At 36.8% G+C, this 24,084-nt stretch overlaps 1 protein-coding gene across 2 annotated transcripts in view; it reads right to left on the reverse strand.

Moving 5' to 3' along the window:
* Nucleotides 1-1,753: 1,753 nt before the first annotated feature.
* Nucleotides 1,754-24,084, reverse strand: part of Rfx6 (regulatory factor X6) — a 49,500-nt gene continuing 27,169 nt past the window's right edge. For both annotated transcript variants that reach the window (XM_090337676.1, XM_090337675.1), the window contains exons 7-19: nt 20,889-20,996; nt 16,005-16,082; nt 15,775-15,888; nt 14,601-14,650; nt 12,902-13,061; nt 11,935-12,079; nt 11,071-11,180; nt 10,022-10,139; nt 8,423-8,545; nt 7,603-7,809; nt 6,743-7,255; nt 5,248-5,460; nt 1,754-1,929 (exon numbers count right to left, since the gene is read on the reverse strand). In XM_090337676.1, the coding sequence (XP_090193802.1) occupies nt 1,754-1,929; nt 5,248-5,460; nt 6,743-7,255; nt 7,603-7,809; nt 8,423-8,545; nt 10,022-10,139; nt 11,071-11,180; nt 11,935-12,079; nt 12,902-13,061; nt 14,601-14,650; nt 15,775-15,888; nt 16,005-16,082; nt 20,889-20,996 (2,115 nt within the window). The remainder of the gene's footprint in view (nt 1,930-5,247; nt 5,461-6,742; nt 7,256-7,602; nt 7,810-8,422; nt 8,546-10,021; nt 10,140-11,070; nt 11,181-11,934; nt 12,080-12,901; nt 13,062-14,600; nt 14,651-15,774; nt 15,889-16,004; nt 16,083-20,888; nt 20,997-24,084) is intronic.

Here is a 24,084-nt window from a genome sequence, read left to right on the forward strand (position 1 = left end):
TTTGCCATGAATGGCTAAAGAAATCTCCATCCATCAGGCATGGTGGCTCACACCTGTAATCCTAACCACTCAAGGAGGCTGAGATCTGAGGATGAAGGTTCAAAGCCAGCCTGGGGAACAAAAGGACCTGAGACTCTTACCTCCAGTTATCCACTAGAAAATGGGAAGTGCGGCTTGGTTCAGGGGTAGGGCGGTAGCCTTGAGCTAAAGAGCTCAGGGACCAGGCAGAGTTCCAGCCCCATGACCCACATAAAAAAAAAAAAAGAAAGAAGGAAGGAAAAAAAGAAAAAGAAAAGAAGTCTCTATCCATCCAAGGCTCTAAGACTATGCTTAAGTGGGACATGAGAACTGGTCCATGTTCCTGGAGCAGTTGGCACAGCACAGCTGCCACTCTGCTGTACTATAGCAGGACCAAGGACCTGTCATGACAGTGCCCCACTGGAGAAGTGCACCCACTGCTGTTATTGGGTCTCTCTACTACTCAGCTTCTCCCCACCTGTGCTTCTCTCTCTTCTAGCCCAATTTCCTGTTTATTACTCGAGGTTGAGGGTCTGTGTAGTCACGTGTCCACAGGCTCGTTGCTTGCTGGAGACAATTTTATAGTTTGTTTTTACCAAGTTACATCATGATTATAAAGGCTATTTGGGGCTTATAAACGTTTTATGATATATCTGGAGAATACAGTATAGCCTTATTCATATCAATAATATATTCACAACAAATAGAATAAAGAAGTCCCTCTGAAGTTTATTAAAACTGACAGAAATCTCCAGGAATCAGCCATGATTCTTACAACAAATCTTTCCAACAAGACATAAGAAAAAGTAAAAGAAATAGTGTTATCAAATCATATTAACTGGGATGTCATGAGCTGTTCACTTCTGAATTAGCCTTTGCAACCATCATTTGCTCTCAGTTTGCAACAATGTATTTGATAAAATGTTGATTTCAAGGATGAAGAAGTTCAAATTTCCTAAAAGTCACAATGCCTTAATATTATGGGCATTTAAATAATATGTAAATATTCTTGAATTCTAATGTCTTGGCCAAAACTAGCTTTGTTTCTTCACTTTATTGCCAAAGGAAGTATCAGCCCCAAGAGCACTTAAGCCTTTGAAAATATTTCCATACATTGTTTCTTTTATTTTCTTACATTTTTAAATAAAGAGAAGAAAGCTTTTATTATTTCTACTCAGTAACAGAAATCATCCAACTAATACACAGAAAGTGAAAGTCAAGCACTTTGGTCTAGGCTGAGTTGAACTGTCTTGACCTTGTAAACGTTTCCACAAGAGGTAGAACATACACATTTGACGTTTTGTCAAATAACGGTTAGTAAACAATCATTCTGAGATCCTAATAAATTAAAGATATTGCAAAAGTATTAAATATACTTTTTCTCTTCTTTAAAAACCAAAGATGAGGGAGTATACATAGACTTTCAATAAATTAAAAAGTGAAATACTAAATCTTCATAGTTGAAATCTTTTCAACTTCATGTCTCCATTGATTTCATTTGATACTGTTTGAAACTATGATTAGAAATGAGATTGGATTTTTAGTTTCTTTGTGTGTGCAAGGCAAACTCTGAAAATCATTTCTCCTACTATGGCGTTGTCTGTGGTACCAGTGACTTGGAAAACAATGTCCAACCACTATGTGTTCCATTTCCTTTACTCTCATAGTTCTTAGTGAATATGACATTAGCACAAGAGAAAATTTGAAAGTTTCGACCCTGCTCAGCATTGTTGGTTTAAGTGCCTCCAGAAGCTGTTCCCATAAACACTGTATTGATTGGTGGTAAGGAGGACGCCATTTCTCTGTTGTTTGCTCCATGGGAATCCAGAGTGCCTTGCACTGTATATTGGTTAGAAGTTCCATACATACACTGAGATGAGGAGGAAGAAATTGGGGTTTGCAAGCTGGAAGCTGGAACAAACATACACAATCAGAAATTGCAAAGTAATTGGAATATTCTTCCTTCTGTAAGCACCCTCACTTTCTGCCTCTGTACTCATGTTTGCACTTAGCACATTACCTACTTGCTTATATTTTTATAACTGCATGTACATACCATTTTTTAATTTTAGAGATACTTCTGAAGTTCTATAATTTTAAACCATATCCACTACTGCCCGTAAATCTTTCTATAACCCTACCTCTTTTAAAATTTGAGTAGATAGGGTTTTACAAAGCAGTCATATTTTCTATTTCATCATCAAAAATGTTACTTTCTTTTCTACATATTTCATAGATGAAACAGTATCATCTTAAGTCCTGCTACATAATATGTCACTGATCTATGTCCTCTTCTCCCATAATTATAAATTGTAGTTGAACTACCATCTTCTCTTGCTTGAACAGACCTAGCAGGTCCTAATTGTCCTGTAACTCTCACCTTTGTCTCTTTCCTTCTTATTCAGAATGCAGACAGAATGATCTTCCTTAAGTATCAAGCAATGGTTTTCTCTTTTGTCAAGTGCTACAGTGATTTGGCATTGTTTTCGAGAAAATCCCAGGGTTCATGCTGTGATTCATAAATCCATACATGCACCAATCTCTGATCTTTGTAAATATATCCTGTTGTACTTTGCTCTTTATCCATCATACTCAATTTGCACTGACTTTCTGTCCACTGAAAATTCCAAACTCATTCTCCTTTCAGACTCTATAACTGCTGTTTCTCTTCCTAGAACTCCACCATCAGATCTTCACGTTGATGCTTCCTTGCTTACTCAGCTTTCAATTCAAATACTCTTGCCTCAAGATTCCCTTCCCAATCATCTTCCGTGACAATCTTCCATTTTATCTCATGTTAATCCACTCTAGAAAACCTGAAATTTTCACCCTAATGCACTTATTACTACATTTATTCCCATTCTCGAGTGAAAACTTCCTCTAGGCAGGACCTATGGGCAGATGACATAGTTACTCTAAAAACCTCAGTGTGCACTATGAATTTCCCTCATGCATGACTGGTGCCTTCTCACTGCTGAGGTGGTGAGTTAACTGTCACCAAGACTCAGACTTTATAAATAATGGAGTCTCTCCATAGTGGGTCCACTAACTCATGCTATTCTCCCTTTTCAGTCTGCTTGTTAACCAGCTCTGACAACTGAAGCTTTGGAGTTCACCAACTCCCCAGAGCTTCCATTATCTCCATGAGTAAATAGAACTAATAGTGACATGGTACATGAGGCTAAAGCCTCATGATGAGGAAACTTCCTGAAGTGGAATTTTCTGCTTCATTAGAGTAACCCAGAAGCAATGACTATTTGCAGAAAGCAGGAGATGAGCTGCTTAGCTGCCAGGGGACATTTGTGATGGGCCCAGGAAGCGAAGAAGTACTTCCTATTGAATTATTGAAAAAGTACACTGAATGAGGAGAGATGGAATTTATTTCATTTCCCTTTATGCTCCAGTTAGGTGTCAATGGCCTTTACTTATGCTAGTCTAAAAGTCAATTCCATTGAAGAGTTTTAATGTGTCACATAACATTAACACTCTGCCCTAATAGTAAATGAATGTATGCTTGCTCCAATGTACTTTATTATTTTAGAAACTAAATCTGCACATAGATTGAGCCTTAAAATAATTATAGACTGTGTGCTGGCGCTCTACCATTTGAGCCACACTTCTGGCTATTTGCTGGTTAATTGGAGATGAAAGAGGCCCATGTATTTGTCTACCCTGGGGTGGCTTCTAACCTTAATATTCATAGCTCAGCTTCCTGAGTAGTTACAAATATGGGTATCAGCCACTAGTGGTCAATTGCTTTTCTTTTTCTCCTCTCCTTTCCTTTCTTTTATTTCTTTCCTTTCTTCTTCCCTTTCTATACTTGTCTCTTCTTTATTTGCATATATGCTTGGTACACGTTCATGTACGTGCTAGACAAGTATTCTACCACTGACATATATCTCCTATTCCTTCTTTCACTCACACATTCACTGAGTTTGAATACTCTGCAGAATGCTAATGATGCATCTAGTATTAACGTGTAGAATTCTTTTCATGGAAGACGGCTCAGGGATGGTAACATGGCTGTACAGAGAAACTAAGAAACTTTATGACGCACAGGCTGATTTGCTCAGTTTTGCTTAAATTATAGAACAATGAAAATATAGTATCATTTTCTACAGTTATTCCATCACATTTTAATCAGCTTTTTGAGAAAATGCTAGTGAACTCTATCACGGATATCTTTTTTTAAATTTTGCTATCAACTTACAGTAATTTGTGATACTGATGGATCACTAGGTCCAAAAACGAATGCTGGTGGGAATGTAGAGAAAGAGGAACCCTACTGCATTGCTGGTGGAAATGTAAACTAGTATAGCCACTCTGGAAGGCTCTATTAAGGATGAAGGAATACAAAAAATGTGATACATGCATACAGTGGAATTCTACATATCCACCAGACAAGATAAAATAATGGAATTCACTGGGGAGTGGAAAGCCTGGGGAGTGGATACAACTAGAGCAAATCATGTTAAGTAAGATAAACCAAGACCAAAGGAACAAAAAAAGCTCATGGTCTCTTTGATATGGAATATAAGATCTAAATAGTACAAGAGTGATGACTCAATACTTGGGTACTCAAGGTCATTGACATGAATTTAGAGATATAACTATATAGACATATAAATCTTTGATGGGATATATATTCTATAGACATATTGATATATAGATCGCTATGTATCTATAACATACAAAGTCTCAATTTTAATTTTGTTATATAATTTATGTGCCAATGATTGCATATAGAGATTCCATTCTTGAATACTTGTTGATTAAACTTAACATTTGAAATATAATGTAAAAAATCAGTGTTAATAAAATCTTTTAATGAAAATATTAAAATATAGACAACACATCCTGGAATCCAACAATGATCAATGGAGAATGACAAGCCATCATTATTCTCCTTACAAAATGTAATGTCATAAGATTGCACATAATAGAATATTTTAAATTTTTGCATCATAATAAATGCCAGCTATTCCTTTAAAAGGCAATAATAAATATAGCACTGAGTTGCACACTAATAATTTCTAGAATGAGACACAGACTCTGCTCTTAACCAAATATACAATTAGGAATTATATATATATATATATATGTCAGATGCAAAGTGGTTGTGGGATTATGCATGTGCAGTTCACCTTGGCATTCCCCCCGTAAGCCAGGCTGCATATCTGAGGTTCACTACGTTTTTGCATGTATCCATGATCGACTAAAACAACTTACCAACTACTGGAGTGCGACACGTAGCTGGAGATGAGGTGTCTGCATAAAACGAACTGGTCTGCTTCCTACCACTGTCATCTAAAATGTCAAGTGGATCAGGGATGTCACTGTAGGGAGGCAGTGAGCGAACACTGCTGATGACTGAGACATGCTGGTTCACCATAGAACCGAGCCTATGAGCCTCTGGGTAGTTGATATTACTGCCATAGTATCCTGGAATACAAGGGTTAAAATGTACTATTAGCTTATTACTAGAAACATTCTGGGGTGGAAAAAAGTATAATGAGGTGATTATGTACAGTCCTGAAGATAAACCCCTACATATTATATCAGTATCTACCTTGAAAAGAGGATTGGATTTGTGCTTATATACAATGTAGTTTAACTGCTATTATTGGTGAGTTTTTAAGAGGAATTGTCATACGATGAATTTTGAAGCACAAACTATACCTGTGCCATAGTTTTATGTAAGTTAATTAAACCTGCCTATAAAACAAGAAAAATGCTACTAGCTGTTATAATTATTTCGCTTTTCTTACATTGTTTATTAATTTACGAATGTATGTGCATGAGAGAAGGACTGGACTATACTTTCAGAAAATACCAGTAGCTAAATTCCACAGTTCTTTCTAGGTCCCTTAACTTTAACTCTCTCTCCTCACACCCCCTCCAGTCCTGGAGCTTAAATTCTGGTCAGCCTGGGCACTGTCCCTGATCTTTTGCTCAAGGCAACCTCCCACCACTTAAGTCACAGTTCCACTTCCAGCTTTTTCTGTGATCAACTGGAAATAAGAGTCTCACAAACTTTCCTGCCTGTGCTGGCTGGCTTTGAACCACAATCCTCACATCTCAGCCTCCTGAGGAGCTAAGATTACAGGTGTGAGGCACTGGATAACTTCAACTTTTTTATTTATTTATTTATTTATTTATGCATGCATGCATGCATGCATGCATGCCAGTCCTGAGCTTCAGCTCAGTGCCTGAGCACTGTCCTTGGACTTTCTCAAGGCTAGAGCTCTAACACTTGAGCCTCAGCACCATGTCCAGCTTTTTTCTATGTATGTGGTACCAAGGAATCGAACCCCAGCCTTCATGTGTGCTAGGCAATCACTCTACCACTAGGCCAAACTCCTGGCCCATCTTTTTATTTGCCTAATAGGGGCAATGTTTCCATTCTCTTAAAGAAATATACTCTACTAAAAATATTCAAAGGATCATCTTCTTTCAAGGGAAGACTTTGAAGATACTGTTTAGCATAAAGAATAATGTTTGGCATAAGTTTTTTAATCATGTGTTACATTTAGAAGAGAAACTATAATATAGACAGAATTAATGATTGTTTCTGTATGGCAAAAAAATAGCTTCAAATATGTAAGACTTTGTGATCTTTCTACATCTTAGATGGGACAATGCGCTACTAAGGGGATATAGAACTTGATTTCGCTCTATTACCTCCTCAAAAGCCAGGAGAAAAAGTTCTTTTAAATTTGTATACCATTTGGTGAATTGGAAGGCATCGTCGCTCCTTGGCAGCTGGCAGTCCCTGCGTTGCTCAGAAAGTTGAAGCCTCCTGTGTTTAAAAATGGCATAGTATGTGACTCTTGGGCATGAGAAGATGGCCCATAGCCAGAAGGAGGCCGAGAATGATAGGGAGATCCAGCACAACTGCCACCGAAGAAGTCTCTGGAAAGCTGCTGCTCCGTCCAGGACCCGCATCTCCCATGCTCTGTGCGAGGAGCATACAGTCCTGAGGAGGGATGGGGCTGCGCCCTAAACACAGCCTGATAGTTAGAGCTGGTCCCATAAAAGTCATGGTTGGCTGGAGGGAGCGTGGGATACAGGGGGTCTGGGTAGGTTGCGCCATGTGATGGAACTGTCAGGACAGGGCCCACACTTGGGGGTCTCCCTGCCATTGGCCCTTGGTTAATGACGCTCCCACGGCTTGCTGTGGCTGGAGAAATAGGTGGTGTCATCAGATGAGCGGCACCCTGAGAGAGTTCCATTTGGCCTGGAAAAAAAGTTATAGTGCGTTCACAAAACAAAACTAAAAATTTCAAAGGCTTACAAGGACGGTGATGTTCATTGCAGGTTACTCACCATTGCTAAGATAGGGAACCAACCCAGATGCCTCTCAGATGAATGGCTCTGGAAGATGTTTTAGTTATATTTACACACACACACACACACACACACATACACACACACACACACAGAGTTTTATGCTACCTTTTTCTTTTTGAGACAGAGTCTTGCTCTGTAACCCAGATTGCTCAAAAGCTCACTATGTACACAAAGCTGGACTTCAACTTGGGATCCTCTGCCTCCATTGTGAGTCTTTGCTATTTCTCAGCGCACCTGTGAGAGGCATGTTGTCTGTGCTTTCAGCAGGGAATGGGTGCAGAGCAGGGGGCATGCTTCCAGGCTGGGTGGATGACAGGGGGAGGTAGGTGGTATCCATATGACTCTCATTCTTCACAGCATCATTGGAAACTGAGCTGACTTTATTACGGTTAGCCAGAAAGCAGGAACTTGGGGAAGCAGTGAAGGCAGCTTTACTTGCATCTGGAAAGATTTTGAGAGTAAAAAAGCTGAGATTTCTTTCCCTCTCTATATTTCTAGTTGATAAGCCCAGATAAAAGGCAATGCTTTGGTAATTAATCTGGAAATGACTAAGCAGTATTTTTCACAGGAAACAAGGATGGCCAACCTTTGTTCTTGACAATAATGCTTAGTTTATGAGCTGTGTGTTGGTGGGTGTTGTATTTTAAAAGATAATAAATGATTATTATCTTCTCTGGAATGAACAGTCTTTAAAAATGCAAATTTTCCTATCCCAAACCAATGTGATTCCTTTCAGCATTAAAGTCCTGTAGAGCTTAATTCTATACCATCAGTATGATATTTGTTACTTTTTATAGTTAAATTTTGTATTATGATCAATTTCTAATTTCACCTAACTTCTTAGAAATCAAGAACACAGACCTTCTAAACTTTAGAGCTTACTAAGTCATGTATAAAAAGGAGAAAATAGTGAACCATTAGTGTTTGTGTATGAGCACAGTAAAAAAGATATAGCTGAGAGTGTTAGAAATCTACTTAACTTGAGCGCTTGCAAATTCTGGAACTTAGGCTTTAACCAAGAAATATAGAACACAAAGTGCCTATTTTGAGTTACCTGAATTCTTCATATATTTGTCCAATAAATTCTGTAACTCCTGTTCTTTGTCATTATTAAACTGGGTTTCCATGGCCAGAAGAATATATTCATCAAGAAGCATTCGGATCAAGTGGAAAGAACCTGATTTATGGATGAAGAAATCAAAGAGGACACGTAGGTGGGAAGGGAAAAAAAGTAAAAGAGAGAGAGAGAAAGAGCAGTCAACTTATCTTTGTGACCATCTCATCACACTTTACAAGGAGCAACTGGACTAAACAAATACTTGTTGGACTTTAAATGACCTGCTAAGACCAACATGCTTAACTTCAATCTCTAATCTTTCTGTGTACTGCCTGCCCAGCTCACCCGTGTGTACTGTCTTGCAAGCTCTTTGACCACTAATTACATCAAAGGAAAAAGCGGATGAAAGTGAGACATGCTTTATGCTTTTAAGAGGGCACACACTGGGAAGCGATAAGCTTCAACCTGGAGAGAATGAGTTCTACTTGACTCTACTGCTGTTGACTTTGTATTAAATAGACAATGGCCAACATGACATGCAATATTATCGAGTAAGGTGTCTCTCTAGCTTGAAACAAAATATGCTTTGACTTGAAACCAAAACCAAAAGAATACTTTCATGTGAAAAATATATTGAAAAATCTTAAATGATCTTTTAATTATTTAATTGATTTACCAGCAAGTCTCTTTTTTTAATCCCCTCCTAATAAAGTCCGATGTTGATGCTGTATTTTTAAGAAAGTTATAATATCAGTAAGCATATAAACATATACACACATGCTTATGCAAAACATTGTGTTTGTCCTTTAGTGAACACGTGCTGATTTAATTCAGCATTAAATGAAAACAAGTTGGTTACAAACTGTCTCATAATGTGAAGTCATCTTGAAATGCAACTGTGAAATGCAGAGTTACCATCACAATTTAACAATACAGCTGTTTTATAGGAATCTCAGGGATTTTAAGGAAAAGAGACTACCCAACTTTTAAAAAATAAAATTTGACCTGATTTATTTTGTAAGACCTAGAGCTCAGTAAAGATAGTTTATAAACTCAGAGGTGTCTTTTCTAAGCTGTTATTTGATTCCTGGAGTAAAGCTAAGCAGGTGCCAAGCAAAGTTTCTAGTACTTGCTGAACTACAAGGAATGATGCCATTCAGGACTCATTATTGTTTTGTTTATTATTGTTTTATTAATTATTGTTTATTTGGTTGCTTGTTTGACATGGAAAATATGCCATCCAAAGGCCAATGTAAACTAATGACAATAATGTCTACTCTTGAAGTGTTCACAAGTGCAAAGCCATGTACTTCTCTTTGCATCATCTATAAATGTAGCTCACTACACAGCCTTGTGAAAATATTTTTCCCCTTCTTCAGTGAGCAGACAGGGTTGCATAAATCCACAGCCAGGGGCAAGCAGTGATAGGACTTAATCCCACATGCAGCCTGAAGCCCAAACCCTGGTATGGGACTATCATTGCTACTAAGCTGGGGATTAAGATATGGTTTGAGAAGTTGAGTATTTAAAAATGATAGGAGTTGTGCCTGGAGAATGAATAAGTTATGTAAGATTCACATAAAGCATGTAGGATACCAAAACTTGACGCATTGTTCAAGGTGAGATTATGCATCACTCGAGCCCCAAAAAAGCTCCATTTTAGCAGGAAGTCTTGAGCCCTCTTCTTTAATGATCTTCCATTTTGTTTGCTGGTCTAAAAGTAAAGGAACAAAATGAAACTATAAAACCTGTCACTTTTATTACCACATGCATCCTATGTTAGAGCAAAAGGTAGACAAGCTGTCTGACAGAGGGACAGATGGCCTGCCATGGTACTTATGATATCAATAAAAATGATCTGTCCAGAGACTTTAATTTTAGCCTATCTTTGTTTTTATGTTAAGAGTACTAAGTCTTCCTTCTATATGGCTTTGTCTCTTAAGAGAATTAGGCAACCAAATGAAATAATTTACAGCCTATTTTCAGCTTTAAAAGTTTTGATAGACTTTAAAAAAAACCAGGAGGTCATGTGTGAAGTATAGTTATACATTTCCGTGAATGATTAATACACTGCTCAGGTCCTGAGTGACAATGTTTTCCTTCCTGAAGAAAAAAAATGTCCCCAACCAGGACTAGTTTACTTGATGTGGAATGACTCACATCAATGAATAATGATATATTTGTTCCCATTGCCTTGTTTCATGATGAATGACTTGGAGGTTCATTGAAAGAATTAAAGAACCCAAATGGAAAAACAAACACCTAGAGAAGTTTTAGAATTCAGAACTGCCAATATACAAAATATGTTTTTCTGTCAGTATTTTTGAAAACTTATTTTAAAGAAAGGGGTAGATTGTTTCCATTTCTGACATTTGTCTTTCACTAATGATGCATCCCATGTGTAACTTCCCCGCCTGACAGAGAAGGGAGAGCATTGTGTAGCACTGTAAGACAAGAGAAACGAATGGAATCCACTCCCCATACACTCAAGTCTGGCATGTTCTCGATTTTGCCTTATTTGAAGGGCTTAAACGCTTTCCTAAGTATTTTGACACATAGCCTTGCATATTTCCTCACCAGTCAAGAAGTATCAGCTATCTGAGTGTTTTTATAAAGTGCTTTCCAAATCTGTCATGGAAAAGTACCTTTATAACCCTCTGTTCTACCACCGTGTCCAACCATTCAATAAAAGCCTCCACCGTAGCATTCTTCTTAAGCAGATCCTTTAGTTCTTGGAACACAGTGATAGAGTCATCTTAAATATCAAAACAAGAAGAGATGAGAAGAAAGAATACTGCATCTACTTTTTTTTTTTTTTTTTGGCCAGTCCTGGGCTTGATTTTCCTTGGATTTCCTCAAGGCTAGAGCCTCAGCACCATGTCTTGCTTTTCTATGTATGTGGTACTGAGGCATCAAACCTGGGTCTTCGTGCATGCTAGGCAGGCACTCTACCACTAAGCCAAACTCCCAGCCCCGTACTACATCTACTTTTATCCCAAAGAGAAACCTACAACTGTGAATCATTGGTAATAAGTACCAAAAAAGATTGTTAAAACATATTAAAGGAATTCGTTTCAGATCTTGAAAACAGTAACCCAAAGTACTCAGGATTCTACTCTTAAAATTTTAGTCCTGAAATATAGGCTTACATCACAAATACATATATATATATGCATATATGCATATAGGAAAGAAGCACATCGATGTAGACAGTCATTTCAATTTTTTTTTGCTTTTTTTTGCCAGGCCAGGGGCTTGAACTCAGGGCCTGAGCACTGTCCTTGGGCTTTCTCAAGGCTAGAGCTGTACCCCTTGGGCCACAAAACCACTTCCAGCTTTTTCTATGTATGTGGTACCGAGGAATCGAACCTGGCTGTGTTGTATATATCATGCTACTGAGCGCCCACCCAGAATGTATGGCACATATCTCCACAATGCAAAGGTAAAGCTTATGCTGTCAATATTGCCAAAGTTGTGAAGCCTGTCCTTCATAAAGGAAGCAAACTTACGCTCACTGTAGATATCGGATTCTGTGTCTGTGCTGCCTGAAATGGTGAGAAGGGCCTGAGACCCAATGCTATTCAAGTCAACCTTTTCAATATCAGATACCATGGAATTCACAACATGTTGGTCAAAGAGAGCTGGCCTGGCGATCTACACAGAGAAAATTTTTTTAAAAAGAAAAAGATAATTATCTATCACTTGAAAGTTTCTGTCTCAAGAAAAAAAATAGTACCTTAAATGAAAAGGACCATCAATTTTTTATTTTAAAATTAAAAGCAATAACTGAGGCTCATAAATCTCACCTGTACCAATTTGAGATTTTATTTTTAAATTTAGAAATTAAAATGACTGCTTTGCCCATAGTGACAAAATCAGGAGTTTTTAAATATTGTATTTCATAGCTTGTGTTTCAAATTTTAGGGACTAAACACCATTATAAAAACAATCATTTAGGGTGGTAGAAGTATGTTTAACACTAATGGTATTTGCAACCTAAGGATTTTGTTATTCTTCCCTGTTTAAGAGAATCGGATTAAAAGCAGTTTAATATGTTGTGCACATTTAATTTGTACAAATGATTCACAAGGTAAATGTGAAATTCAGATTGCTTTGTGACCTTCCAAGATAATTCTAAATCCCAAAAAAGTTACAAAGATAAGGCAGAGAAGGCAGCTTCTTATCATGTTCTATAAGTGATGCATTTTACCCAAATCAAGAAATGAACATTTGGCCAATACAGTGCAGTAATACTCACTAAACTATAAAATTAATTCAACTTTCTCCCATTTTCTCTTTGGCCATCCTGTTTCAGTTTTAATATTGACCTTAGAATCACACATCATATTTTCATGCCTATCTGGTTCCCCTCAATCTGTAAGGGATCCCCAGTCTTTCTCATTGAGGAGATTAATCTTAGGTCTGTCCTTTGCACTTGGATTGGATGACTCAAATACTCTCGGCTGACCCACATACCTGAGCAAGATGTAAGAAAGATGTTTGTCGCTTCAGAGAAGACACAAATCTTCTCACAATTGGTATTTTCTTGTCAGTTAGGGCTTCAGGCAAGTTTTCCAAAGAGGAAACAACCCATTGCTCCCAATTTTTAGCAAAATTTCTTATGTCTGCTAATAAACTACAAAAAAAACTTATGTGTTAAATGCTACATTGTTCAGAAAATGCACTGAATAAATGTATTTTAATGGAGATATACTATTGTTAGTCTCTTCTCCCCAAACCATAAATTTGAAGTCAGACAGACTCACAATAAGACTGAATTTGATAAATAGCATAAGGACTATTGTCATCTTAATCAAAATATTTAATTTCCTCAAGCTTAAGTTTTCTCACCTGCTAAACAGGAATAAAAGTAGTGTTTGGCTATAGGGTTATTATAAAGATGAGCTGAAATAACTTAAGAAAATGCCTAAGCTAAAGCCTGGCCTGGAGGGAGAGGTCAATAAATATTCTTTATTATTGAATCAGGATCCAACTATTTTATGCATTTCTAGGAAAATATAAATGTAGAGTTATTATTGAATACCTTGGTTTGTCAAGAGATATGATACTGGCATAAAAACATTGTATTTGGGCCGGGAGTTTGGCCTAGTGGTAGAGTGGTTGCCTAGCATACATGAAGACCCAGGTTCAATTCCTCGGAACCACATACATAGAAAAAAGCTAGAAGTGGTGCTGAGACTCAAGTGGTAGAGCACTTGCCTTGAGAAAGTCCAAGGACAGTGCTCAGGCCCTGAGCTCAAGCCCAGGACTGGAAAAAAAAAAAAAACCAAAACAAAAAAAAACCATTGTGTTTATTTACTATTTTGGCAGAATATTTTTATAATCCAAACATAGTTTTGTGAGATTATATTAATCATCAAGTGCATACTAATTATAGGTCCAGTGTAAAAATTTGCAAATATTGACTGTGGATATAGGAATATAAAAACATTTTCACATGTCAATAAAACATCTCTAAATATATTTGGAGTGGTACATATATTAGAGAGCAGTGAAACGATAAAGCTAAAGAGGCAGAGTTTGGGCAAAATCTAGGCTCTACTTCATATTAATAAGCTGACTCAGGAGAAGCTTCTCCGTTTAGAATAAGATGGCAGGTAGAAGAGGAAAGAAGAGTATGTGAGGGGGAGGGGTTAAATATGGTTAAAGTTCATTCCATGAACTTATGAAAATACCACAAGGAAGCAGGCAGCCCTCAAACTGAAGGAATATCAAGTTTTTATTCTAGGTTCAGATTCAAGTATTGAGGCACATCTCCAGCTGATATGGAGACAAAAATAGAAAAGCTGTTTGTATATGTCACTCTCATACGGGGTAGTGCTAATCTCCTTTGTATAGTTCTAAGTTTAGGCTATATGCTGCCAATAGTTCTAGTTCTAGACTAAGCCAAAACTAGAAAAATATTCCTGGTAAGAAACTAAATCACTACTTGAAGTTTTCCTTCAGTGTATTGTATAAAGAGAAAGCATTGTGCTTAAAAGAACCAATACTAGGTGTGGGGAGTTATATTATCATTAAGTGCTTGTATTTAAAAAGGAGTTTTCCATTTAATAAGCATTAATGAATACAATGCATCTTGATCAATGTTACTTCTTTCAACATTCTTATTTACCCCTCCCCTACCTACCCCTTCTGTCACTCTTGCTGAACTTACCTTTCAGGCATTTCTTGCATTGTAGCAGGAATGAGTATGTCTGTAAGAACCTTAATCACAGCAATGGTTAGCATAAATCTTCACTGAATATTTATATAACAAGACCCAGTATATGTCAATTCTTTTCCTTCTTAGCTTCCTCTTAAATACTTTTCTGAATGCTATCATGTTTCTCTAAAATGATAGGATTTGTGTGCTGCTTGCACATGAGACAATGAAACAAAAGTGACTATTGTTCATGCACCTAATGTTAATTACCAAAGATTGGATTTTGTAATGAGCTGCTTTATGAACTAGAAGCCATTCTCTATGAGTGAGGTGGAGTTCATTGCAATGACCTTTTAAGCTTTCTTTGGATCTGGTTGCTAGTGCAGCTTAGGTTAGGTATTCTTCTTTCCTTATTAAACGTTTGACTCAAAGGCAAATAGCTCAGCTTCACTCCGAATATCCTTATGGGACTTCTAAGAAATTTGTGAAATCTTACTTGGTTAAGAACCACAGTTAGACAAAATAATGCATTGAAGCTAGTCTTTCAAGATTTTCAGAGCATTCATCCTACAAGATGCCCAATTCTGATTTTCCTGAAAGCACTAATGGCATGAAATGAACATTGTGTTATTTAATCTGAAAACAGCTTAGAGAGTTAATACCAATTAAGTAAATGGTCATACATTAGCCAACATGTCACATTTGGAATCATTTGGTTGTAAACAGCCAAATTAAGTTTGTTTTACTTACTGCAAATGTCTACTAAAATAGAAAGCTTTTGGGGGCCAGGAGTTTGGCCTAGTGGTAGAGTGCTTGCCTAGCATGCACGAAGACCCGGGTTCGATTCCTCGGTACCACATACATAGAAAAAAAAAAGCTGGAAGTGGTGCTGAGGCTCAAGTGGTAGAGTGCTAAGCCTTGAGAAAGTCCAAGGACAGTGCTCAGGCCTGAGCCCAAGCCCAGGACTGGCAAAAAAAAAAAAAAACAGAAAGCTTTTGTTACAAACAAAAATAGTATATAAACTATGTCCATTAATAAGAATACACTAGAAAGCCTCTTGTTTTCTGATCAAAAAGTATCTGTCCAGTTGGAAATGAATTTCTGATAAATGTATTGTAAGCACTTAGATAGAATACACTTTAAAGAAATAAATGCTTTTGTGTTTAAGATGTCCAAATGAGCTTACCTTATAAAGAATCGAATCACAAACACAGAAAATGTCAATGATGACAGGATGTTCAAGCAAGGGAAGAAGATGATCAGGCATCCCTTGCCAAAAATGTAATAAAAAATGCTGTATCTGGTTAAAGAGGAAAGAGAATATAGGTTAAGATTTTCTCATCTGATGAACTCATGATGAATACTACTCAAAAGCAAGCATATTCTAGCCAAGACAGTATTCTTTGTCCTTCTTACCTCTTCAAAATTTCCACTGATTGCATTGTCCAGAATACACTGGCAGTGAGTTTTATACATCATTATGAGGGTATCAACCTAATTCAAGGAAGGAGAAGTTTAATCAAAGCATCTTTTTAATACTGCCTTCATTTGTTAAACACACATCTTTAAGCTCCTGATACACATTGGATATTGTGTCAACTCTGTGAAGTCAAAAATAAAGGCAAAATTCCATTTAAAGGAGTTTTCTACTGTTTGCGAAGGGAGAAAGGCAAGTGATCTGAGGATTGTAGTATGGTACAACAAGAACAATGGGAGGAAGTTCTGCCAGGACTCATGGTTCAAGCAATGTCTTGATTTTTTTGTATTAGGAAAATGAACATAAGACAGTAAAAGGTATTATTTTCTCTCCAGTTTTAAGTCCCTACTTGAAGTAGCGTCACAAAAAGCTGACATGAAGTGCCAGCTCCACTGAATATCAGACCAACTTTGACTGCAAAAGTTGCTTTGCCTCTGATCCTTTGCCTTTTAATTAAGAAGTAATAATATATTACTCATACTAATAACATTTTATTCATGCTAAAAAGAAGTCAAAAAAGATGAACTGTGCCCGCCACACAATAAAACAACCTGACTAAATATTATTTAGAATGGACAAAGGTGGCAAACAGCATGTCCACAAATAATTGCAAACACTGAGTTTCCATTGTAAAAAGGAGTCGTGGGACTTTGACCCCCATGAGCTACCATTGTCTTTAGTAGCATCCTTCATACATGAAGACCTGGGTTCGATTCCTCGGTACTACATATATAGAAAAAGCCAGAAGTGGTACTGTGGCTCAAGTGGTAGAGCTCTAGCCTTGAAAAAACCCAAGGACAATACTCAGGCCCCACGTTCAAGTCCCAGGACTGGAAAAAAAAAAAAGAGGACAAAAATAACATGAAAGGTGAAGGAAAGATCTAACAATTGTCAACAATTCATTCAAATCTACCAAAAGGATGCTACTAAAGACAATGATAGCTCATGTGGGCCAGAGGCATGATTCATAGGCAACACAGATGGGATCCCAGTGGCAAATACTTTGAGTGACATGTGATGATTCAGAAGCAGGCCCCTAGCTCTGCTGGCAGTTTTCTCACTGAGCAGTCTTTATCTATCCTTTCTACTTTTAGGAAAAAGGGGTTGGAAGGCTTAGCTTCAGCTCCACCCTCTTTTGAGGAAGGACAGCTCACGTGGGGAATTTGGGTACAGAGAAGGGAAGGTGAAAAGGACTATACTGTCTCTATAAAGAAAGGAAGCATATCCGTCCCTGGTGCTATGAGGACATCCACAGCAAAGAACCCAGAAGCCATAGGTCATATGTAGGAGAAATGATCCAGACCTGCAAGCTGACAAGGAAGGAATTCCTTGAAGGTCAGCCTAGACACTGAAATTGACTATGGAAACTTCTTCCTCACCTCTGGATTTTTCTTTGTCACTTGCCCTTGCCCACCATTTCTTGGTCTGACTCACTAGGTATATTTACATAGTAAACATCTACATGACATGTCTGCATACAAGCAATCTCCTCCACAAATGCACCCAATACCCCCCTGGTTTCTACAGCTTCCCCCACAAATGCCCACATGCCAACATTTATGAACTACTCTTCCAGTGGGAAGGCAGATGGTTATGCATTCTATCTATAAAGATAAGCACGAGATAACCTTGAGACAGGTGATTAGAGAAGGAAATGAGCATCTCTGCGGAGACTCACTTGGGTACAATATCTGAGAATCATCTTCAATTCTTTGCCAGTTTTACTGATAAAGTAACTGATAACAGTGACTGATACAGGATGTCTGTCTTCACATTCATACAGTGTCTTAATGGATACAGTATGCCTGTTATCAAAATGAACTCTGTAAGTGACTGCATCTCCAAACTAGAAGTAGACTTTAAATTTTAAAAAGCAATGGCTTTTGTTTGTTTTTGTGGGTCATGGGGCTCAAACTCTAAGCCTGGGCATTGTCCCTGAACACTTCAGCTCAAGGCTACCTCCCTACCCTTTGAACCTTATCCCCACTTTCCAGTTTTCTAGTGGTTATTTGGAGATAACAATCTTGCATTCTTTAATGTCCTGACTGGCTTTCAACCTCGATCCCCAGATCTCAGCCTCCTGAGTAGCTAGGACTACAGGCTGGAGCCACTGTACTTCGGCTAGCAATGTGACTTCTTAAAATTGGTTTCTTTCTCCAAAAAAATTGAGCTTATTGTTGTGGTCATATATTGGTCATCTGTGATTGTATTAGATTTCTATGTAAGTGTACAAAAAGAAAGAGAGAGTGTTATTACCAATCTAAAAGAGCGAATATCTATTGTCAGTCAACTAAAAAGGTCTAGGTTGGTTATATCTGAAAAATTATAATCTTGTTTAGTATTAATCTTGCTCCCATCCTCAAATGGGCAGAACAAGAAACTCAAGAAAAATGTCAAATCAAGGAATAGCATCTCCCACCCAACATAAACAGGCAATGGAGCAGTCAGTGGCAAATCTAGAGGAGAGCCTTCCAAGTGCTATACAAATGCAATTGATAAATATCATTAATGAAAAATGTGAAAACATAAAGAAAGAGATAAAGGAGGAAGCCACAGCTAAACAAGAGGAAACCATAAACAAGGTGATATGTGAAAAAGGGGAAGCCATAAAGGAGGCCATAATAAAGGTTTTTCAAAGAAAAATGGACAAATTCATAGAATACACAAACAAAAAGGTGACTGAACTCCAACAGATATCCAAAGAGAATAAAGCTGCTGAGCTAACCACTCAAATGGAAATCAAGGAGCTAAAGAAATCCATACATGATCTAAAACAAGAGATGCAAGGCATCAAAAATGAGCAATTAGAAGCAAGGGAGATGAAGAATAAAGTAGATAGCTTTGATAGCAGGTTAGACAATGCAGAAGGGAGAATTTCCGGGGTTGAAGATAATTTAGTTATTATAGAAAAAGAAGAGAAAATGAGTCAATTCAAATCTAGGAAATATGAGAGAGCGCTTCAGGAGGTCCAAGATACAATTAGGAAGCCTAATTTAAGGCTAATTGGTATTGAGGAGGGTCTAGAGAAAGAGGTCAATGGTATTGGAAATATACTTCAGGGAATCATCTCAGAGAATTTCCCAAATATCCAGAAGGGCAGGCCCATCCAGATACAAGAAGCTTTTAGAACCCCAAACAGACCTGACCAGAAAGGACATCCCACTGCCACATCGTAATCCGAACTGGATCAATAGAAGCCTAAGATAGGATCCTAAAAGCAGTCAGGGAGAAGAGAACAATCACCTATTAAGGCAAACCAATCAGAATAACCCCATATTTCTCAGCAGAGACCATGCAAGCAAGAAGAGATTGGAACAATATATACCATACCCTGAAGTCAAATAACTATGAGCCAAGAATACCGAACCCAGCTAAGCTCTCTTTCATAACCGAGGGAACAATAAAAACATTCCATTCCAAGGAAAAGCTTCAACATTATGTAGCAACAAAACCAACACTACAGAAAATTCTCAAAGATGTTCTACACATGGAAAACCAACACGAATGTAATACAGAGAAAGACATGGCACCTAAAACTCATAACATCTAAGTACCACAAAAACTATCAAGACACAGGCCCTAATGAAAGCTTGTAAAAATGGTAGGAACTAATAAATATTTCTCAATCCTGATGCTCAATATCAATGGACTTAACTCTCCAATTAAACAGCATAGATTATCTAGTTGGATCAAAAAACAAGATCCATCATTCTGCTGTCTTCAAGAGACACATCTTACCCAAAAAAACAAACACCTTTTGAAAATGAGAGGTTGGAATAAACTCTATCAAGCTAACGGCCCCCATAAACAGGCTGGAGTTGCCATCCTCATATCAGATAAAATAGACTTCAAACTAAAATTAGTGAGAAAAGACAAAGAAAGTTACTACATACTACTAAAGGGATCTTTCCTCCAGGAGGACATAACCATCCTAAATATCTACACACCGAATCCCGGAGCTCCGAACTTCATCAATGTTCAAAAAGTAATGTACCCATTACCTAACGAATGTAACTGTAACCCCTCGGTAAATCACCCCAACAAGAAAATAAGATTTAAAAACAACAGCAAAAAAGAATTTCAAATGTAGAATAGCACAGAATTTTAGAAGTGTGTGTGTGTTGTGTGTGTGTGTGCACATGAACTCAGGGCCTGGGTGCTGTCTCTGAGCTTTTTTGATCAAGGTTGGTGCTCTATCACTTGAGTCACAGCTCTGCTTCCAGCTTTCTTGGTGCTTTATTAGAGATAAGAGTCTCACAGACTTTCCTTCTCAGGCTGGCTTTGAACTACAATATCCAGATCTCAGCCTTCTGAGGAGCTAGGATTGCAATCCTGAGCCACTGGAACCTGTCCAGTATTTTAAATGTTTAAGGAGTGTCTTCTGGCATTCTTTCAGTAGCTTCCACTCAATGAACGTTAGAAGCAGATTATGTCCCAGAAAGATGTTTAATCACTATTTCCTGAAGGATAATCAAGCTACCTACAAACTAGTTCCATTTTATCATTAAATAAAAATCTGCACACAATAGACATATTCTAGCATTTTCTTCCTTACCATGAAGCCTTAAGTGAAAAATCATCTGTAGCATTTTAAGGTTTATTTTACTACCTTCTGATTGCAAGCTATCATAGAGATGGTAAATAATTAATTGAAAAGTGTTTAATCAATGTTAGTAAACGTTTGTCTCTCCTATAAATCAGTCATTTCTGTTTGATTATGCAGATTTCTGACTGCTTCCTCCAAGTGCTATGAGCTTCCAAGCAAATGGAGATATGGAACTCACCTATCAGAAAATCAATAAAGAAATATCTTTAATTGATACCTTGTCCTTCGAAATGCATCCTTGGTACACAAGATGTTGAGCGCTGGGGAATTCGGGAAGAAGTGTTCCTGTTTTTGAGCTCAGTGAATATTTACGAGTGAAACCACCCTGTAATTTATAACATAAAAAGAAATAAATCACTATGAAGATCCAAAACACAACTGTAATAAGAAACAGCCTCACAAAATGGTATACTTCATCACCTTATTATTTGAAGGATTTGGACCATTTAAAGGACTTGGACAAGGTATAACAGCATAAACTAAATTTGTCAGTCAGATCATCTATAAACTCTAAGTGATTTATTATAAGAATATTTTTCCTATTGCACTAAGTATTTGTCCATTTTTAAAACATTGAGAGTGTAAGTTTTTAAATTTGTTAACAGCATAAGTTTAAGAATATGCATTTAAGGATTCTTATTAATATTATTTTAACTATAAGAGAATCAGGAATTGTTAAACCCAGACTCTTCATTTATAGATTGTGTGAGACAATAAATAAATTAATTTATTCAGTTTCAAAGGTAATTAAATATTTACTAACATTTTTAGTGGAGTCAAAATCTTATCTGCAAATTAGTAATCTGAACATTCCACATCAATATTCTGTTACCCTAAAGTTCAAATATGTGTTGTTCTTAGGAAAGAACAACTTTAGCAGCTTCCAGCAAATTTGAACTGTTAACAAATACGTAATATACATTTCTGCAATACCAAATGTACCTTCAAGAAATCTACATAAAATAATAAGTGTACATTCAAACATTAGTGAATCATTCTCTGGAGGTAACTAGTTATTACTGTTTAAAATGACATTTTACAAACTAGACCATAACCCAGATTTGGGGCAGTTAGGGAAATACAGTATTCTTGGCAGGGATGAACTTTTATTCATTCCTACAATTTCTTGGATTTAGTTATGGACTCCTTATATTTCTTTGTTTATCTCTGTCATATTAAGTATGTTTACTAGACAAAGATTTATTGCGGATATAATAGACTTAGTTCCCACCCTGTCTTATCATTTCCAGACTTTGTAAAACTTTGTAGACTTACCATGATAGAACAGAAAAAAGTTGAGAGGACTTTTGTGTGGTTAAACACCAGATACTTTAAAAGCACTGATTTCATGTTGAATGATTGCCTATAACCTTTCAAACAAATTTTATATTAAAAAATAGAGAAGTCCATTTTTTTCCAAATTAAGTTTCAAACTCTAGCCTTAACTTCTGTTTTAATCATGATAAAGAGAAAATATTTTTAAATTAATCAAATACTTTAATCAACCAGCTTAGTTGATCTCAACTTACTCTATTTAATCTGTCATAGTTACTTAAGATATATCTCACTCTTTGGGTTTGTCAGATATAAACATAATTTATCATTACACAGTAAAAGAATTTTACTATTAATCAATAAGGAAAATAAAGTAGAATACAAAACAACAAATAGTCTCTTTTAATTGGCAGTACTAGAGGCTGAACTGCTTGATAGGCAGGTGCTTTATTACTTGACGAATAATGTCAAACCTTTTTTGCACAGTTTATTTTCTGAGTGTTTGTTTCCCTGTTAAGCCTGGGGAAGACTATAGCCCTTCTACTTGTGTTCTCTGTGTTGCTATGGTAACAGGAGAGTACCACCTCAATCCAGCCATAGGCTGAGATGGGGTCACAAAAACTCATGCCTCAGTGAAACCTAAATTCCACCTTTCCAGTAGCTAGGATTATAAGCTTGGACCACCACACTTGGCTAATCTTTAACATAAGAAAAAGTTATAAAAAATACAAAAATGTCTGATAGATTCACATAACAAAATGCACATAAATGCTAATTTTACAAAAGTTTGTCATTTTTCTTGTATATTTTATTTTAAGTGGAAGTCAGCGGTTTATTTTTTCAAGAAGTAATTGATGAGATAGGAAAGTAAACAAAAATAACAATGTATATGTCATCATGGAAAATTTAAGTTAAATGTTAAAAATGGCTATATGAACACACACACATATAATGTAAAATTCAAGTTAGGAATAAAATAGTAGTTATATTGCTAGCAAGGAAATAGTATTGGAAAATATACGAAATGCAAAAAATCTGTTGGGAAAACCCTACAAGATTTGGCAGGTGTTATCATGCATTCAAGTGACAGGTAAATTCAAGCCTAGAAGATTTTTTTGTTTCCTAATACCAAAGAAAAGGAACATTTCCTAAGCAATGTGACAATATGTATAAATAGACAGGGATAGAAAATAAAAGAAAACTGTAGGCCAGTCTCAACTCATCACTATGCTTATAATAGTTTCAAAGAAAATATCAGCAAAAGAAATCCAGCAGGGCATAAGAATGATCCAGAAGTATAAGGGTGAAAATCATCACAAAACAACAAAGGTAGAGAATGCTATTTATTGAATAACCATCGCCATGTAGAAAAAAAAGCATTTCTCTCCCATATCCAAAGGACATTCATTAGTCTCTCTCTCCCCAACTCTGTCTCTCCATCTCTGTCTTTCTTCTCATTAAAAAAAAAAACTTACTTGGTTATAAAAAGAAACTCAATATACAAATTATGTATGACTAAAACCACATGTTTCTCACTAAATGGCAAAATACCACAAAAATTCCCTTGTACATAACTACCAGGATAAAGTAAGCTGCTTTCCTCTTGTGCTCAACATTATATCAGGATTTTAAAGTTATGGCAATTAAATATTTTAGTAAATTTACTGGGTACAAGATAATTTCAATGTCAATTGAATTTATATCTTCAAGGGATTATTTAATCAAGGGGTGTGATTTATATAATCAAAGAGTATGAGCCACCACTGCTGTGCTTAGGTGCTGGTGGATTGACTCTGTCACACTAGCTACTGGAGAGGCTAAGATCTTAGGATGACATTCCAAAGCCAAACCAGACAGAAAGGTTTGTGAGATTATTGTCTCCAAACAAAAACAAAACAAAACAAAAAACAAACAAAACAAAAACAAAAGATGCTGACAACAAATACTAGACTATATTAGTCTAAATAAGTAAAAATTATGACTAAAGTTTTCTTTAAAAGATGTTACATGGGCCAGGAGTTTGGCCTAGTGGTAAAGTGCTTGCCTAGCATGCATGAAGGCCTGGGTTCAAGTCCTCAGTACCACATACATAGAAAAAGCTGGAAGTGGTGCTGTGGCTCAAGTGGTAGAAGCTCTAA

This window comes from Megascapheus bottae, chromosome 8 (genome assembly GCF_031878675.1).
Source record: "Megascapheus bottae isolate mThoBot1 chromosome 8, mThoBot2.hap1, whole genome shotgun sequence".
NCBI classification, from domain to species: domain Eukaryota; kingdom Metazoa; phylum Chordata; class Mammalia; order Rodentia; family Geomyidae; genus Megascapheus; species Megascapheus bottae.